At 49.4% G+C, this 20,076-nt stretch overlaps 1 protein-coding gene across 1 annotated transcript in view; it reads right to left on the bottom strand.

Annotated features, from left to right (window-relative positions):
- The window catches only part of LOC100424230 (uncharacterized), a 30,210-nt gene extending 24,927 nt beyond the window's left edge, over positions 1–5,283 (bottom strand). Inside the window, exons 1-2 of the mRNA XM_077938788.1 lie at positions 5,221–5,283; positions 4,810–5,024 (exon numbers count right to left, since the gene is read on the bottom strand). Coding sequence (XP_077794914.1) covers positions 4,810–5,024; positions 5,221–5,283 — 278 coding nt within the window. The remainder of the gene's footprint in view (positions 1–4,809; positions 5,025–5,220) is intronic.
- Between the last annotated feature and the right edge of the window lie 14,793 nt (positions 5,284–20,076).

Below are 20,076 nucleotides of genomic sequence, written 5' to 3'. Positions count from 1 at the left end.
TTATATAATTCACATTTTTATTTTTACTAGATACTACCAAATGGTCATTTTTACACGTCTACCAGCCATTTTTAAGAGTACTTGTTTACTCAAAATCTTACCAATGCTCGATATTATCAAACTTAGTTGTTTTCCACTATAATGGAAGGAAATGGTGTTTTATTTATTTTAATGGAAGGAAAGGGGGAAGGTCAAAAGGCTGAATTTCTTTTTTTTTTTTTTTTTTTTTTTGAGATGGAGTCTTGCTGTCACCAGGCTAGAGTGCAGTGGGACAATGTCGGCTCACTGCAACCTCTGCCTCCCAGGTTCAAGCGATTCTCCTGCTTCAGCCTCCCGAGTAGCTGGGACTACAGCCACACGCCACCATACCCAGCTAATGTTTTGTATTTTAGTAGAGACGGGGTTTCACCACGTTGGTCAGGCTGATCTCAAACTCCTGACCTCAGGTGATCTGCCTGCCTCGGCCTCCCAAAGTGCTGGGATTACAGGCATGAGCCACAGCACCCGGCCTAAAACACTGAATTTCTATGATCACTTGTAAGGCTATTGAACACTCCAGTTTTTTTCTTACATTAGTTGCCTGCCACGTTCTTTGCCCACTTTTTTCTATTTGTAGGATTTCTTTTATATGTTTGGGATGCTAATTATTGGTCATTTACATATGTTGAAAATATTTCTCTGTTTGTCATTTGACATTTTCTTTATTTTCTGTCATACTGAAGTTTTAAAGTCTTTGGATGTCAAATTTACCAATCATTTCCTTTATGAGTTTTGCCTTGGGTATCCTATATTAGAAGACATTCTCTTCATGCAAGTTTAATTACATCATTCTCCTAATAAATTTCAAGGCACTGTCCTATATTTTCTTCTAATAATTTAAAATTATTTTTATTTGTTAATTTCCTCTGGGTTCTATTTTAAGCTATTTTCCCAAATAAATAGCCCATTTTCCCAGTACCATTTACTAAATAGTCAATTCTTTCTCTACACATTTCAAATACTCCCTCCAGCAGCTATAAAATTTCCACATAAATGTGTCTGCTCCCGGGTGCTTTATTATTTTCTGTTGAGCCATCCTGTCCCTGAGCCAGTGTGATTCTGCTTGATGATTGAAGTCTTCATACCACGTTGGCAAATTTCCCCACTTTCTTACTACTCTTTTAGAATCTTCTTGCCTATTCTTGGATCTGAATTCTGAATTCATCCCTCTGAATATTTGTTTGTTTGTTTGTTTGTTTGTTTCTTTGAGACGGAGTCTCGCTCAGTCACCCAGGCTGGAGGGCAGTGGCACGATCTCGGCTCACTGCAAGCTCCACCTCCCGGGTTCACGCCATTCTCCTGCCTCAGCCTCCCGAGTAGCTGGGACTACAGGCACCTGCCACCACGCCCGCCTAATTTTTTGTATTTTTTTTAGTAGAGACAGGGTTTCACCATGTTAGCCAGGATGGTCTCGATCTCCTGACCTCGTGATCCACCCGCCTCGGCCTCCCAAAGTGCTGAGATTACAGGCATGAGCCACTGTGCCCAGTCCCCTCTGAATATTAAGACAATTTGTTATATGCAAAACTTCAGTGGATTTTTATTGTGATTGCAATGAATATGTAGATTAATTGAGGGGTTATTGACATCTTTGCAAAGTAGATGCCTCCCATCCATAAATATGGCATATTTCTACATTTAATCAGTCGTTCTTTTGTGTTCTTCAGCTAAGTATTATTTTCCGTTTTTAATATTACCTTATTTCCTTTTCTTTTCTGATTGGTTATATGTTGTAGTATACAAAAACTTTTGATTTTTGTCTTTTGTTTTTTTTAAATTGAGACTGATTCTCACTCCGTCGCTGAGGCTGGAATGTAGTGGCACAATCTCAGCTCACTACAACCTCTGCTGCCCGGGTTCAAGCGATTCTCATGCTCAGTCCCAAATAGCTGGGACTACAGGTGCACACCACCATGCCCGGCTACTTTTTTTGTATTTTTAGTAGAGGTGGAGCTTGGCACGTTGGCCAGGCTGGTCTTAAACTCCTGACCTCAGGTTATCCACCCACCTTGGCCTTCCAAAGTGCTGAGATTACAGACATGAGCCACTGTGCCCTGACAAACTTTTGATTTTTGTATGTTTGATATTGTATCTGATAATCTTGCTGAATTTTCTTAATCATTTAACAGTTGGCTGGGCATGACGACTCATGCCTGTAATCCCAGCACTTTGGGAGGATGAGCCAGGTGGATCACCTGAGGTCAGGAGCTGAAGACCACCCTGGCTAACATGGCCAAACCTTGTCTCTACTAAAAATACAAAAATTAGCTGAATGTGGTCACAGGCACCTGTAATCCCAGCTACTTGGGAGGCTGAGGCAAGAAGAATCACTTGAACCTGGGAGGTAGAGGTTGCAGTGAGCCAAGATTGGGCCACTGCACTCCAGCCTGGGTACCAGAACAAGACTCTGTTTCAAAAAAAAAAATTAACAGTTAATATTCCTAGAATCTTTAGGGAAGCAACTGTATTGTCTATGAATAATAATATTCACCCTCCTTTCTAATATTTGTGTAGCATTTATTTTTTCTTGTCTGATTACATTGGATAGGATAGTTATATAATGTTAGAGATTAGGCATGAAAGCAGGCATATTGGATTATTCCTTATTTTAATGTCTTTATTATTTCTTCATTAAGCATTATGCTAGCTGTGCATTTTTGGTTAATACATCATTTAAGGCTACATGTAGTCACAGAAAAAATAAACATGATTCAGTGACTTAAAGAAATATAGGTTTCATTTTTGTCACTTAAAATGTGCAGAGGAAGGCCGTCCAAGTTGTTTTTGTTCTTGTGGTTACAATGTGGCTGCTGTTTTTCCAGGCCTTGGATTGCCTTCCAGAGAGGGAAAGAGGAAAGGTAAAAAACTGAGTCTGTCTCTTTTTAGCTGAAAAACATAAATTTCTCAAAAGTTTGAAGATTATACTGCAATTTTCTGCTGGGCGTGGTGGCTCATGCCTGTAATCCCACCACTTTGGGAGGCTGAGGTGGGTGGAGCACCTGAGTTTGAGAGTTTGCAACCAGACTGGCCAATGTAGAGAAACCCCATTTCTACTAAAAATACAAAATTAGCCAGGCGTGGTGGCGGACGCCTGTAATCCCAGCTACTTGGGAGGCTGAGGCAGGAGAATCACTTGAACCTGGGAGGTGGAGGTTGTGGTGAGCCGAGATCACTCCACTGCACTCCAGCCTGGGCAACGAGAGGGAAACTCAGTCTCAAAAAAAAAAAAAAAAAAAAAAAAAGTGCAGAGGCGGGCAGTCCGGGGCTCTTTTCAGTTTCCTGATACTTCTTTAGCCATGTTTTTGTTCTTGTGGTTACAATTTGGCTGCTGCTTTTCCTTGGATTGACTTCCAGGGAGGGAAAGAGAAAAGGTCAAAAGGCTGAGTCTCTTTTTAGCTGAAAAACAGATTTCTCAAAAGTGTTAAGATCATACTGTAATTCAATTTTGTTTGTTTGTTTGTTTTTGTTTTTGTTTTTGAGATGGAGACTTGTTCTGTCGCCAGGCTGGAGTGCAGTGGAGTGATCTCAGCTCACTGCAACAACCTCTGCCTCTGTAGTTCAAGCGATTCTCCTGCCTCAGCTTCCCGAGTAGCTGGGACTACAGGTGCGTGGGACCACGCCCAGCTCATTTGTTGTATTTTTAGTAGAGAAAGGGTTTCACCATGTTGGTCAGGATAGTCTCGAACTCCAGACCTCGTGATCCGCCCGCCTCTGCCTCCCCAAGTACTGGGATTAGAGGCGTGAGCCACTGCGCCCAGCCTGCAATTTCTATCTTTTGGCTGCACATAAGTTATGTCACTATTCTCAGCTGTGGGAGTGTTTAACTGGGCGTGTTGCATCCTCTCTGTTAGATAGGTTTTAAAATTTATGAATAGGTACTGAATTTTATCAATTGCTTTTTTCTTTCTTGATTGAGCAATTTTTTTCTCATCTTTTATGTTGATAAGGTTACTTAGTGACTGGCTTTTGAATGTTTAACATTGCATTTCTGGAATTAAATCACTTTGTTGTGATATATGATTAATACCATCTTATATGTGATTGAGATGGGCCTGCTCATAGTTCATTTGGTAATTTTGTACTTATGTTCGCAAGAGGAAGTGGAGTCTAAGTTTCCTTTCCAGTGATGTCTTGTTAGGTGTTTTTTTTTTTTTTTTTTTTTTTTTTTTTTTTTTTTGACAGAGTCTCACTCTGTCGCCCAGGCTGTAGTGCAGTGGTGCAATCTCAGTTCACTGCAAGCTCCGCCTCCTGGATTCACGCCATTCTCCTGCCTCTCGAGTAGCTGGGACTACAGGCGCCTGCCGTGGAAGAACCAAGGGAATGGTGATAGCAGAATGTCAGGGAAGGACTTTATCATGTATATAGACCTTAGAGAAATAGAGAAGGAACTGAGACAAGAATCAATTTGAATCCTTGGAAATAAAAAAATGTAGTTACTCACCATGTTGGCCAGGCTGGTCTCAAACTTCTGACCTCAGGTGATCCACCCGCCTTGGCCTCCCAAACTGCTGAGATTACAGGCACGAGCCACTGCATCCAGTCAAGAAGGGACTATTCTTTCTCCATCGTGTCCTCTTGGTGCCCTTGTCAAAAAGTAGTTGACCGGATATGTTTAGATTTATTTCTGGGCTCTCTGTTGTGTTAATGTCAATTTTTCCATAGCCTCTTTTTCTCCTCTTTTTCTTTTTTCTTTTCTTGCTGCAAAAAGCTTTCTTTCCCTCTTGTCCAAGGCTTGGGAGAAGGCTGCAGGGTGGTGAAAAAGCTGCCTACTGGCTGGCAGGAGAGGTTGGGCGGAAGCCCTGATACCAGGGGGTGCAGAGGTGCCCCTCAAAGGCGGCTGGCTCTGGAGGCCCCGGTTGTGGTTGTGGGTGGGCTTTTGGAAGAGACACTGGCACAGGCGGGCCTGAGGGCTGGCTGGCCAGCAAAGGTAACTGCGGTGGTCGCCCATCGTCTTGATGAGTTTCATCTTCCCGTTTAGGAAATGGCTGTCCAGAAAGTCACAGAGATGAGGGTCCGTGTGGGCAGAACCAAGGGCATGCAGATCCATAAGGGCCTGGTTCAACTTCTTCTCCAGACAATGATGGCTTTGATGGCATCCGTGGTTTTCCCCACTCATCTAGAAATGGCTTCTGCACACCTTGGAAGATGGTGCAGCTGGTTGTGCATTTCCAAGAGACACACCGTGCCCTTGTGCTTCTGTTGAACCAACTCACGGAAGAACCAAAGCGCTCCAGGGCCACTCATTGTGGTTAAAATAGAAGCCCAGGGAATGGTAAGTGCAGGAGACCTGCCAATGCACATGGACCAGGCAGCTGACCGCAGCTTCCTCCTCGGTGGAATCATTCTCACGAATCTAGGAGCTCGTGGTTGGTTGGCAATAAGGAGCTAAACTTATTTCTAACAACAACGGTGTTGGCTGGTCCTGGAAGCAGGATATGGCTGAGAAGATGGTCCTGGAGGTTGCAACTGGAGGGGTGATTGGAGATTAGGAGAGGCTGGAAGAGAGGGAATCCTCAGGTCTGTTCTATCCTAACACTGTCGAAGCAAGAGACAGATGTGTGAGACCACCGGGAGTGCTGCCTAGACCTGCATTTTTTCTTTTTTTTGAGACAGAGTCTTGCTGTGTCGCCCAGGCTGGAGTGCAGTGGTGCAATCTCAGCTCACTGCAACCTCTGCCTCCCAGGTTCAAGCAATTCTACCGCCTCAGTCTCCTGAGTAGCTGGCATTACAGGAGCCCACCACCATGCCCAGCTAATTTTTATATTTTGAGTAGAGATGGGGTTTCACCGTGTTTGCCAGGCTGGTCTCCAGCTCCTGACCTCAGGTGATCCACCTGCCTTGGCCTCCCAAAGTGCTGGGATTACAGGCAAGAGCCACCGCGCCTGGCCTGGACCTGCATTTTTAATGTGTGTATTTAATATGCAGAATATAGCTAAGAAATGAAAAGAAATCTGATATATTTTGATTTATATGTTATTTTGTTGTTTGGTTTTGGGGTCTTTTTTGAGACAGGGTCTCACTCTGTCACCTTGGCTGGAGTATAATGGCATGATCATAGCTCACTACAACCTCAAATCCTGGGCTCAAGCGATTGTCCCACCTCAGCCTTGGGCTACATGTGCACACCACCATGTCTGGCTAATTTTTTTATTTTTAGTAGACACGAGGTCTCGCCATGTCGACAAGGCTGGTCTTGAACTCCTGAGCTCAAGCGATGAGCTGCCTCGGCCTCCCAAAGTACTGGGGTAAGCCACCAAGCCTGGCCTGATTTTCTCTTTCTTTCTTTGTTTTTTTTTTTTGAGATGGAGTCTTGCTCTGTTGCCCAGGCTGGAGTGCAGTGGCACTATCTCAGCTTACTGCAAGCTCTGCCTCCCGGGTTCACACCATTCTCTTGCCTCAGCCTCCTGAGTAGCTGCGACTACAGATGTCTGCCACCACGCCTGGCTAATTTTTTTGTACTTTTAATAGAGACAGGGTTTCACTGTGTTAGCCAGGACGATCTCCTGACCTTGTAATCTGCCTGCCTTGGCCTCCCAAAGTGCTGGGATTACAGGCATGAGCCACTGTACCCAGCCCCATGCTTTTTATACAGCCTGCGGAACTGTGAGCCAATTAAACTTCTTTCCTTTATAAATTACTCAGCCTCAGGTATCTCCTTTTTCTTTTCTTTTCTTTTTTCTTTTCTTTCTTTTCTTTTCTTTTCTTTTCTTTTCTTTTCTTTTCTTTTTTTCTTTTGGGACAGAGTCTCTCCCTATCACCCAGGCTGGAGTGCAGTGCTGCAATCTCAGCTCACTGTAACCTCAGCCTTCCAGGTTCAAGTGATCCTCCTGCCTCAGCCTCCCAAGTGGCTGGGATTACAGGCACGTACCACCATGCCCAGCTGATTTTTGTGGTTTTAGTAGAGGTGGGGTTTCACCATGTTGGCCAGGCTGGTCTCGAACTCCTGACCTCAGGTGATCCGCCTGCCTCGGCCTCCCGAAGTGTTGAGATTATAGGTGTGAGCCACTGTGATGGGCCAGGTATTTTTTCATAGCAATGCAAAATGAACTAATACACCTGTCAGTACCCACAATATACCTGGCATATAGCAGCCTGTCAGTATTTGTTGAAGGAAAGAAATATGCCATCCTGGCCGGGCGCCTTGGCTCACGCTTGTAATCCCAGCACTTTGGGAGGCCGGGGCGGGTGGATCACAAGGTCAGGAGATCGAGACCATCCTGGCTAACACAGTGAAACCCCATCTCTACTAAAATATTACAAAAACATTAGCTGGGCGTGGTGGTGGGCGCCTGTAGTCCCAGCTACTCGGGAGGCTGAGAGGGGGGAATGGTGTGAACCTGGTAGGCAGAGGTTGCAGTGAGCCGCGATCACACCACTGCACTCCAGCCTGGGCTACAGAGCAAGACTCCATCTCAAAAAAAAAAAAAAAAAAAAAGAAAGAAAGAAAGAAATATGCCACCCCACTCTGGAATATGCTCTGTATTTGTTACCTATAACTGCATAACAAATTATTCCAAAACATGGCAGTTAAAACGGTATACATCTATTATCTCCCAGTTTCTGCAGGTTGGGAATCTGGGCAAGGCTTACCTGGATGCCCACAGCTCATGGTCCTCTGTAGGTTGTAGTTAAGCTATAAGCAAGGTCTGCAGTCATCTGAAGGCTCACCTGGGGCTGCAGAAGCTCCTTGCGTGCACATGGAAGTGGTGTTCACAGGGCAGCCTCATGAGATCCATGTCCAAACTCACTCACCCACCTGGTTGCTGTCAGGCCTGGGTTCCTTACCATCTGGGCCACCCCATAGGCTGCACGAGTGTCCCCACCGCACAGCAGCTGGTGAGTCAAGAAAAAGAGAACAAGAGAAGGCGCGCATAAATGGAAGTCATAGTCTTTCCTTTGTAAACAAGTGTCAGAATTCACATCCCATCCCTTCTGGAGTTTGGTTTTGTTTTTTTTTTTTTCAAACAGAGTCTCACTCTGTTGCCCAGGCTGGAGTGCAGTGGCGCCACCTCAGCTCACTGCAAGCTCAGCCTCCCGGGTTCACGCCATTGTCCTGCCTCAGCCTCCCAAGTAGCTGCCTCAGCCTTCCAAGTAGCTGGGGCTCCAGGCACCCGCCACCACGCCCGGCTAATTTTTTTTTTTTTTTTTGTATTTTTTAGTAGAAACGGGATTTCACCATGTTAGCCAGAATGGTCTCGATCTCCTGACCCCGTGATCTGCCCACCTCGGCCTCCCAAAGTGCTGGGATTACAGGCGTGAGCTACTGCGCCCGCCCTCCATGTGAGGACTCTTTGAGGGGCTGTAGATGTTCATTGCCGTGATACATCCCAGAACTGGGGCATAACCATGGGGTAGATCTGCAGACCTGCTGGGTCCACTATGAGTCAGATTTGGGGCAAAACTCCGTTATCACCTGACTACCATAAACCCCGACTTTGACTGGTAGCACACACGGGCATTTTGCTTCCTAAGAATATTCTAAAAATTTCATAAGATTTTTTTTTTTCAATGGAATCTCACTCTGTCACCCAGGCTAGAGTGCAGTGGCGTGATTTCGGCTCACTGCAACTTCCGCTGCCCGGGTTCAAGTGATTCTCCTGCCTCAGCCTCCCAAGTAGCTGGGATTACAGGTGCCTGTCATCGCGCCGGGCTAAAGTTTGTATTTTTAGTAGAGATGAGGTTTCACCATGTTGGCCAGGCTGGTCTTGAACTCCTGACCTTGTGATCTACCCACCTCGACCTCCCAAAGTGCTGGGATTATGGGCGTGAGCCACCGCGCCCAGCCAAAATTTCAAAAGATTTAATGTCATTTTAGAGCCCATGTCCAGAAATCCCCAAAAGGTCGTGGCAAGTCCTTTTTTTCCACGCACACAAGCCCTCAATACATGGCCAAAGGTCCCTATGGGGAAGAAGTGGACGAAGATTTACAGCACATATTTGTGGCAATGTCACAGGGTCCTTCCTTGGGACACAGCCTTCTCTTCAATCAAGGGACTCTGAGTCTGTGAACTAGTTTCAATATGGAAATTTGCTGTATTTATTTCATTCCTTGAGGCCCATTAGCAACTGGCAAAGGTCATGTGGGTCACAGCGTTCTGGTGATCACTGTCTTCCTGCCCATTACAACGAATATACCCCCCTGTCTTTGGTGGTTCAGAACTGCTACCTGCCATTGTGGAATTCCACCATCACCCATGAAACCAGGGGAACCATCTCAATAGATGCCCACTCTCAGACCTGGTCCACGGAGAGCAACCACAGGGTATTTAAATAAGAGGCTAATCTCTTTAGCTATGGGAGAGCTGGCAGTTTCCACCAGCAAAGCAAAGACTTGGGTTCAAGGTTCAAGATTTGCAACTCCACCTGCATCGACTCAGATGAATGCAGATAGCCTCTAGAGGCTAGAAAAGGTGGCCAGGTGCAGTGGCTCACTCCAGTAATCCCAGCACTTTGGGAGGCTGAGGCAGGTGGATCACAAGGTCAGGAGATCAAGACCATCCTGGCTAACACGGTGAAACCCCGTCTCCACTAAAAATACAAAAAATTAGCTGGGCGTGGTGGCGAGCACCTGTAGTCCCAGCTACTCGGGAGGCTGAGGCAGGAGAATGGCCTGAACCTGGGAGGCAGAGCTTGCAGTGAGCCGAGATTGCACCACTGCACTCCAGCCTGGGCGACAGTGCAAGACTCTGTCTCAAAAAAAAAAAAAAAAAAAAAAGAAGAAGAAGCTGGAAAAGGTGAGGAAATCATCTCTCCTAGAGCCTCCAGAAGGAAGAGAGTCCTGCCAGCACTTTGGTTTTAGTCTATTGAGACCCACGTCAGATTCTAACCCGTAGAACTGTGGACTGACCCATTTGTGTTGTTTTAAGCCCTGTAGTTTGTGGTGATTTGTTACAGCAGCAGCATGATACTGATACACTCACCTTCCCCTAGAAGCTAGGAGATGGCTCCAGGGAAGCCTTGCCTCAACTCCCCTCCCGGAGTCGTGTCTTCTGCTGTCTGCCACATACTGCCAGGAAGTGGCACTCTGAGTAGAAGTCCTGAACAGCCCTTCTCTTGGAATAGCTCAATCATTTCCCCAAATTCTCTCAGTTCAGTGACTTATGGGCATGGATGTCCAATGAGTAAGTGGGGAAGATGCCAGCCTTAACCTCTTGTTGTTATTAGTTCATTATCTACCAACAGTCATTGTCTATGGGAAAAATCTAGCCTGGGGGAGGCTTAGTGGAATGAGCTTCAGACCCGTGGCTGCAGTGGGTCCTGAGGCTATAAATGATATTGAACAACTCCCTCCGCATTACAGGTTAAGTTTTGTCCCTGTAAATATTCTTATGTTGAAGTATTAACTCCCAGTATCTCGGATATAGGGTCTTTACAGTGGCGATCAAGTTAAAATGAGGTCATTTAGATGGGCTCTAAGCCAATGACTGATGTCCTTATGTAAAATAAGAAATTTGGATACAGACGCAGCCAGCCTGTCACTTCAGAAGGCTGAGCCCACGCTCCATCCCGCCAGAAACTTCTGGCTGGTGTGGAATCTGACAGAAGCATGGATGTGGACCTTACAGCCACGTGCCCATTGCTATGCTGCCCTTGCCAGAAGGGCAGTCATGTGGTCTGAGGATCCCACATTGGTAAATCCTTAAATAGTGGTCCTGGCAAAAAATGCAGATTTATTTCTGGAATATATGGCAACCCCAATCAGGGTGAATTGTTGTAATTTTTCAAAGCTGAAGAGGTGTCGTGTAATTGTTTTGCCATTGAGTGTGCTGTGGTCTGAATGTTTGTGTCTCCAAAAAGTTCGCCTGGTGGAACCTAACCCCCAGTATGATGGTGTTCTGAGGCTGGGCATTCAGGATGTGATTAGGTCTTGATGGTGGTGGCCTCATGAATGCGATTCGTGTCCTTACAACAGAGGCCTCAGAGAGCTGGCTTGCCTCTCTAACATGCGAGGGGATGGCTGGAAGGCGCCATCTATGAACAGAAATCAAGAACTCACCAGGTACTGGATGTGCCAGCACCTTGGCCTTGGACTTCCCAGTCTCCAGAACTGTGAGAAATACATTTCTCTTGTTTAGAAGCCACTCAGTTTATGATAGTTTTTTTGTTTTGTTTTGTTTTAGACAGAGTCTCGCTATGTCACCCAGGCTGGAGTGTAGTGGCGCGATCTCGGCTCACTGAAAGCTCCACCTCCCAGGTTCACGCCATTCTCCTCCTCAACCTCCTGAGTAGCTGGGACTACAGGTGCCCGCCACCACGCCCGGCTAATTTTTTTGTATGTTTAGTAGAGATGGGGTTTCACCATGTTAGCCAGGATGGTCTCGATCTCCTGACCTTGTGATCCTCCCGCCTCGGCCTCCCAAAGTGCTGGGATTAGAGGCGTGAGCCATTGCGTGCGGCCGGTAGTTTGTGACAGCACCCCACATGGACAAAGCAGGCTGGTTGGTGGTTTTGAGGGGTGGTGGCTGACGGGCTCAGCATGGTCTGTGATGCTGACAGATCAGACATTCCGCAGTGACAGTCCTGGCTCAGCTTTGATGGGAGGAAGTCCATGCTGTTGGGACATCTGTAGCCTCCTTCTCTGCCACCATGGCCACTCTTCACAGGCCCCCTGTGCAAGCCTAGGGCTGCCTGAGGGGAGGCATTGGTAGACATTGACCCAATGAGTCCTCCTGCCTGCCTGGTTGGTGGTTTTATGCTTCTTCTCTGGTGGGCATTGATGTGCAACACCATGACCTTTTACGTGGTGCCCACTCCCAGGGGTCCATCCATATATGGCCACCTTGTCAAAAATGTCCAGCCTTATTCCTTAGACCCTGACCAAGCAGCCAGGCTATGTGCTATTGCCCATAAATATAGCTAATATTGGGCCATTCCTCGCTCCATTCAAAGTGAATGACTAGGCGCTTTGCCTGAGGCTCTGCCCATGGGAGGATTCTCCTTCTCCACTGTCTTTCAGGGCTCCCCTGAGAGGGGGCTCCCCTTCTTCCCGATCAGAGGCCTGACTCTGGCATGGGAGAGTGCTGAGGCGCCTGCTTCTCTTCATGTGACCTGGGCCAGGCCTCCTGCTTCGGCTGTAGGAGTTCACATGCAGCCATGTGCCTTCAGTGGGTTGCCAATCAACCTGAGCCTATGCTGTTCTCTCACCTCCCTCCTGGCTTCAGTCATCAGAAATATTGCCCCATTCAGGGCATGCCCTTCCACTCGGCTTCCAGCTTGGCAGAGCTGCAGCCCGGGGAGTGTGCTGGAGTCTCGGCCCTCCACTCACCGCTGGGACTCAGGCCTTTCTGCCCTCTGCCTGGTGAGTCACCTGTCGCTAGAATCCCAGCCTCAGAGTCAGTCTCACAGGCCACTTCCTTACCAAGGTTCTTGGGTCTGTCTGGTACCCTAGAAGCAGAACCAGAGATGAAGATTCCAGTGCAAGTGACTCCCTAGGGAAGCACGACAGATGGTAGAAGATGCTGAGGAAGGTGCAATTCCCAGCCTTGTTTGATCCCCTGGGGACCTCCGGAGCATCAGTGACTGCTCAGCGCTTGTCCCACCTCAGGGTAAGAAGGCTTCCCTGTTCCTGCTCCCATTCCAGGCCTGGGGGCAAAGGAGCTGTATACTCCCAGGCAATGCCAGCTCTCTGCTGGTGAGGGCAGAGCCACTGCAGTGGTGTGAGGGGTAATTATCCAAGGAGAGTGGAGGTACAGGCCTGGAAGAAAAGCTGGCAGAGGGTGCCCACAGGACGCGACAGGCAACACTGATGTCGGCTGCCACGTGCTGCTGGTGCCTTCGTTTCAAAGATGTTGTCTGGTTTTCTGGGGCTGCTAGAACAAAGTACTGTGAATTGCGGGCTTGAACAGCACACATTTATTATCTCACAGTCCTGGAGGGTGGAAACCTGAGATCAAGGTGTAGGCAGGGTTGGTTCCTTCTTGAGGCCTACGGGGAGACTCTGCTCCAGGCCTCTCTTGTGGTTTCTGGTAGCTGCAGAAGTTCCTCGGCTGGTAGAGGGCATTCTCCCTGCACGTGTCCACTCTGTTTTCTCTTAGTGCATCTGCCTCTGTGTGTTCAAATTTCTCCTTTTTATAAGCACGCCAGGCAGATTGGGTGAGAACCCACTCTCATGACCTCAACTTCATTCAATCATCTACAAAGACCTTCCCACCAAACAAGGCCACATTCACAGCTACTGGGGGGCTAGGGCTTTGATTGTTTTTGTGTGTATGGGGACACAATTCAGCAGGTGCTAAAATGTAAAACATAGGGTGTCTTAAAATTGATGACATGTGGCACGACCTGGACTCTCCTGAGCCAAGTAGTAGTTAGCATGTGTCTTTATTTTTATTATTATTATTATTTTTGAGACGGTCTCACTCTGTCACCCAGGCTGGAGTGCAGTGGTGCCATCTCGGCTCGCTGCAAGCTCCGCCTCCCAGGTTCACACCATTCTCCTGCCTCAGCCTCTTGAGTAGCTGGACTACAGGCACCCACCACCACGCCCAGCTAATTTTTGTTTGTTTGTTTGTTTTAGTAGAGGTGGAGTCTCACCGTGTTAGCCAGGATGGTCTTGATCTCCTGACCTTGTTATCTGCCTGCCTTGGCCTCCCAAAGTGCTGGGATTATAGGCGTGAGCCACCGCACCTGGCCTGCATGTGTCTTTATATAAAATTTCTGACTTGGTCTCCTAAATGCACAAAATATCCCCAAGCATAATACAACCCCGTGGTTATGTACAGGATTCAAATAGCGACAGATTCTCAATTGAAAACTTGATCCTGGCCAGGCGCGGTGGCTCACACCTGTAATCCCAGCACTTTGGGAGGCTGAGGCGGGCAGATCATGAGGTCAGATCGAGACTATCCTGGCTAACATGGTAAAACCCCATCTCTACTAAAAAAAAAAAAAAAACACACACATAAAATTAGCCGGACGTGGTGGTGGGTGCCTGTAGTCCCAGCTGCTTGGGAGGCTGAGGCAGGAGAATGGCGTGAACCCGGAAGGTGGAGCTTGTAGTGAGCGGAGATCGTGCCACTACACTCCAGCCTGGGCGAAGTGAGACTCCGTCTCAAAAAAAAAAAACTTGATCCTGAGCAGTCCTATTGCAGTGGTTGAACTGACACCTCCAGCTCCTTTGAAAAGGCGTCGTTCAGTAACACTCGGGTTTGGGGGGACCAGTAATTAGAATGAGCTTCCGGCAACTCAAAGGACTCCACCCTTTCCCCAGCGCCTCCTGCTAGAGGAAGTATGTGGCTGTGGCTGTGACTTGAAAGCCCTGTGGGAACTCACAAGGTGAGGCTCGCTCTTCCCATGTCCTCTCTCTTGCTGCCTCCACACCTATGAGAACGATCTCATCCTAACATGCCTGGGAAGGCCAGCTTCAAAGGCACACGCACAAGGTGAATGCCCTCACGGCGAAATAAATGAGGCCTGGGATAGACTCTTCCAGTATTCCTGCTGCCTGTAAAGTCAGTGAGACCCCAGCCTGGAGTCAGTCCCCGCCCCCATCCACTTACCAAGGAAAGGCTGACAGTGTGGAGTGCGGTGAAGCCCTGCAGCGCAGCGCCGAGTTTGGATCTGAACCCCTCACCTGTCCCCGGTCCCTGCCCCAGCGTCTCTCCTCTCTGCCAATCTTTGCGGAAGCCCCTGGGTTCCCCCTGAGCTTATGAATCAACCTGTGCCCAGCTGGACACAACGCCTTCTCTAAACAGGTGGTCAGCGGTGGGAATCGAAGGCAACGTGCAAGCCTATTAAGACAGATCTTTGGGAACGAGAAGGCCTTGAAGTGCTTCTGAAATATTTTTCTTTGTTCATTCATTCAGTCAGCAGAACCTATACTTAGGGCCTCCTCGTATCTGGGCATCGTGACATGAGCTGTGATGTGTGGGGTGGGGGTCAAAGCAGGTGCAGTCCCTCTGAGGGAGGGAGGGAGAGAGAGAGAATAGCTAATCACACAAATAAAGGATTGCAAGCTGCGATAAAAGCCAGGGAGGCCAGTGCAGGCTGGCATGAGCACGCAGCCCTCAGGATTGGGCCCAGTGGGGTGGCAGTTGGTGAAGGATTTCCTGGAGAGCTGAGGGCTCCGCGGGAAGCACGCTCAGGCCAGGAGCACTGAGAAGGCTGTGAGCGGGGACCTCACGGAGCGGTGGGGAGCAGGGCCACTGGCCTCCCTCCCCTGCCTGAGGAGCCTGGTGTGCTGGGGAGCGCCACTGCTGGCCCATTTGGAACTCCCAGCCTCCAAGGCCTGGCTTTCTGTGGGGAGTGGCTTTGACAAGAGCGTCTCTGAGAAAGCATCAAAGAGACCACAGCGGAGAGAAAGCAGCCCTGCTGCAGGGGAACAACGCTGCAAAGGCTTTGCTCTGGAAACTCTAAGGCGGCTTCCTGGGGTCACTAAATTCTGTGTAAAGGGTTCCAGGAATGCTTCCAAGACAGGCAGTCAGACCCAGGGAGATGAGCCCAGACCCAGTGCAGTCATTGGTGCAGGGCGAGGGTGGAGAGCGGGGGCACTGGTTGGGGAGGAGGTGGAGGCACAGAGCCCAGGACAGGGCAGCGGAGGAGGAGCAGGAGGGGTGGGCCCCACACTGAGAGCCTGCACACTTCCTCCAGGAAGCCCCCCTGGCAGCTTTTCTCTTCACCAGGGAGCCACCTGTCTGTCATCTGCCCTAATGCAGGCATCAGGGTTGTCCTTGTCACCCAGCACTGCAGTCCCTCAGGCCTCGCCAGGCAGAGGCCCTGGGCCTTACCCAGTGGAGCAGGCACTCAACTATGCCCCTGGGAGAACAGTGCACGCACGTCCCCTGAGCCCTCTCCTTTTCCTGGTGCTGGGCAGCATCTGCTGCTGGATCTTGGATGATCCTCTCCAGGCCTGGGCTGGGAGTACTGAGAGGGAGGACAGGCATGGGGTGGTGGATATGACTCACAGGTGCCACTCCTCTGCTCAGGAGCAGCGGCGCAGGACGACCGGGCAGATGGCATGGGGGCCCTGCCTCATCCAGGGTGGGCTTCCTGCAGGGTCTCTGGCTGGACCCCCAGGGCTGGGGTCACAGCCCCATCACTACCTGGGTCTCTGTTGCCCCATACTGTGGAAATAGAGCAATATTTTTTTCTCATTCTAGGTCATTCGTTACTTGTGATTAACTTTCATATATTTGGACTTTCTGGCCTGGCCTGGTGGCTCACGCCTGTAATCTCAGCACTTTGGGAGGCTGAGGCAGGCGGATCACAAGGTCAGGAGATCGAGACCATCCTGGCTAACGTGGTGAAACCCCATCTCTACTAATAATACAAAAAAAAGTTAGCCGGGTGTGACAGGCGCCTGTAGTCCCAGCTACTCCGGAGGCTGAGGCAGGAGAATGGTGTGAACCCGGGAGACAGAGCTTGCAGTGAGCCGAGATGCCACCACTGCACTCCAGCCTGGGCCACAGAGTGAGACTCCATCTCAAAAACAACAACACCACCACCACCACCACCAAAAAGACTTTCTTCCATGTAAATAAATGGACATATTTGAAGATATTATGGCAGTGGGGCTGGGCACAGTGGCTCATGCCTGTAATGCCAGCATTTTGGGAGGCCGAGGCGGGAGGATCACCTGAGGTCAGGAGTTCAAGACCAGCCTGGCCAACATGGTGAAACTATGAAAATACAAAATTAGCCAGGCGTGGTGGCGCATGCCTGTAATCCCGGCTATTTGGAAGAATTGCTTGAACCTGGGAGGCAGAGGTTGCAGCGAGCGGAGGTCGTGCTATTGCACTCCTGCCTGGGCAACAAGAGTGAAACTCCATCCAAAAAAAAAAAAATGGCAGTGGTTCTTAATCTCAGCACGTCTTGACGTGCTATCTTGGCTTGGACCAGTTAGTTGCGTGGGTGGGCACCTGTCCTGTGTATTGCAGGATGTTTAACAACGTCCCCGAACTCTACCCACCAGATGCTGGTAGCATCACTCCCCTAAGTTGTGACAGCCAAAAACATCTGCAGACATCTCCAGATCATTGCAAAATCGCCCCCAGTTGAGAGCCACTGACATACAGGGTCGGGCCCCAAGTTCTCAGATGAGACTGGGAAAGGTGGTTCCTTTTGTATAAGCCAAGCGTGAGCAGGACTGAAGAACAGGAGAGATGAACTGGGAGCCTGGGGTGAAGTCATTCAGGTCATGGTCTCGCGCCTGTGGAGAAGCCACATTGTGCAGTTGTCCTTAGAGTCCCCACATGTGGCTCACCAGGGCCATCAGGCGAGGTCCTGCAACGTTGAAAGTCACTGTGTGGCCCAGCACTAGCCACTGTGAAGCTGCTCCTTATGGACCCCTCTGCAGCACTGGCCCCAGCACACGTCTGTATCTCCCCACACGACAGCCAGTCCAGCCTCGGAAGGCAGCTCTCAAAAAAGTTCCCTGAGCCATTACCGCCACGTACTTTCTGCACCCAGTTCCTTCCGTTCCTTCTCGGACACGTTCTACGGCTCCAGAGGAGCTGCTCACGTCAGATTGTTTCAGGAACGGAAATAGGCACTGTGACCATGAATGCTGCTGCTCTTTCTGGAAGCCCACAGCTTTGTTTCTTCCTACTACTTAAAGCTACAACAAATAACCACCATGATTCGCACTGTATCAGTGAGGACCCCCCCTTTTTTTTTTTTTTTTGAAATGGAGTCTCACTCTGTCGCCAGGCTGGAGTGCAGTGGCGTGATCTCTGCTCACTGCAACCTCTGCCTCCCGGGTTCCAGTGATTCTCCTGCCTCAGCCTCCCGAGCAGCTGGACTACAGGTGCCCGCCACCACACCCAGCTAATTTTTGTATTTTTTTTAGTAGAGACGGGGTTTCACCATGTTGACCAGGATGGTCTCGATCTCTTGACCTCATGATCCGCCCACCTCGGCCTCCCAAAGTGCTGGGATTACAGGCATGAGCCACCGCGCCCGGCCAGTGAGGACTCTTAAAGTTACAGGAGACAGGAGCTCAACTTGAGCTGACTTAAATAACAGAAATGTCCAGAGGCAGGGAGATCAGGCAGGGCTGGACCCAGAGCCACAGATGCTGTCCACCTTCAGCTCTGCCTCCCTCCACTGCAGCCTCACTCTCCCGCGGGCCCCCTAATAGGGCAGCTCCAGGCTGGGATTGTCTTTACTGCTTACAATCTCAGTGGAGAGAGTGCTGCCTTGCCAGTGCTTCCAGTGAGGCCTTGGGATGCAATCTTAAGGGTATTGGGTTCCATACCCACCCCTCAGCTAAGCCCTGGAGTCGAGGGGATAGAATACATGCAGTGGCCACGTCCAACTCATATGCCCACCCCAAGTGACGCAGGACGGTTGAGTGGGGCAGAGGCCTGTTCTAAATCAGGGGGCTGAGGATGAGGGAGGGTAGATCCGGGGGCACTGCTTCATTCTCTTTTCCTGCTGATCGCTGACGTGCTGCCTGCCCTACCAGCAGGAAGCCATCCCATCCCTGGGTTGAAAATGCTCCTTGCCCTGGGAGTTCAATTCCCTTCCAAACGCCCCACGGCCAAAGGACAGGGCTGTCAGGCCTTGACGGTGGAAGCCCCTTGATACCCACAGGCAGCCTTGCAGATGAGTCCTGCCTGCCCTCTTCCGGCTCCTTGTTCCCTACCGTGGTGAGTCCCACAGCAGGCTCTGCCGGCTCACAGCTCTGCTCCTGGTCTGCGGCCATCCCTGGACACTTGTCCGCAGACACATCGCTGTGGGGCTGGGATCAGAAAAGTGTCCAGTATCCCCTCTGGCTCTGTTCTCTGGAACTTTCAGGCTGGGTCCTGGGGTCCTGCCTGGATGCCCCTTCCTCTGGGGAATGTGTGTCACCAGCCTGTCTGCCCTTCTGCACCTCCTGGCTCTGATCTGGGTCATCCTGGCCCCCCAGGAAGATTTCCTGCGCTGTATCTTGGAAAGGAGACGTTGCCGTCTTAGTCCTTTCCTCCCAGGCGGCCCGCCCTCCTGTGAACACTGACTCACCTCTAACACTCTGCTGCCGATCAGACTCACACGGGGGTCCTGGAGGGTGGCGTCGTTCCTGTCACCGTCTGGCTCACCAGGATACTTATGGTGCTGACTCGTTCTACGTCCTTGTAACTAGACACGCTCAAGTGCCTGTCTAGACCATATTATACAATAAGAACTTTGCTCTTTCTTCCATATACAGTCCATACTATAGCTGCTACCTATAGCCACACCTAATGATCTCTGCGACCTTCACTCTGTTATCTACACAAAAGAGTCTCTAGGGTAAAGAAGGTCAGCACTGCAGTGATTTTCCACCCCTACGTACCTTAACCAAAATGCAGTTGGTGACTGGGCGTGATGGCTCATGCCTGTAATCCAGCACTTTAGAAGGCCGAGGTGGGCAGATCACTCGAGGTCAGGAGTTCCAGACCAGGATGGCCAACATGGTGAAACCTTGTCTCTACTAAAAATACAAAAATTAGCTGGGCATGGTGGCGGGTGCCTGTAGTCCCAGCTACTCCACGAGGCTGAGGCAGGAGAATCGCTTGAGCCTGGGAGGCAGAGGTTGCAGTGAGCCAAGATAGTGCCACTGCAATCCAGCCTGGGGAAAAGAGCTAGACCCTATCTAAATAAAATAAAATAAAATAAAATAAAATAAAATAAAATAAAGTAAAATGCAGTTGGTAACTTATGAAAAGAACAAACCTCTGCTCTTCCAGCACACCAGCACCTGCACGGTGTGTCCCTCCTCAAAGGCCCTCCCGGTGGGTAAGGGCTATATTTCAAGCTCCTCCGCAGACAGTGTGACCTGCTGACTGTTCTGTGTGGCTCCCAAGGCCAGAGTCTGGTTTCTATTGTTTACAATTATCCATTTATTTCTACAAAGCCTGGATTTTGAAGAATCTGAGTCGTGAGATCAGCCAAATAAATCAATGGTATTTACTTTTCAGGAAGATACTAGCTTCTGTGGTTGTCAAAGGCATTTCCATGCTGTCTCTTTGTGTCTTCCAAAATAAAGCAGTGGGTCTTGGAAAAACCTATTAGAGTGTGATCTGGTTAGTGATTTTTGCATTGACTTAAATCCTGAAGGCAAGAAAATCAGACTGCCAC

Source organism: Macaca mulatta, chromosome 7, assembly GCF_049350105.2.
Source record: "Macaca mulatta isolate MMU2019108-1 chromosome 7, T2T-MMU8v2.0, whole genome shotgun sequence".
Lineage (NCBI taxonomy): Eukaryota > Metazoa > Chordata > Mammalia > Primates > Cercopithecidae > Macaca > Macaca mulatta.
This window is presented reverse-complemented; position numbering and strand designations above follow the sequence as displayed.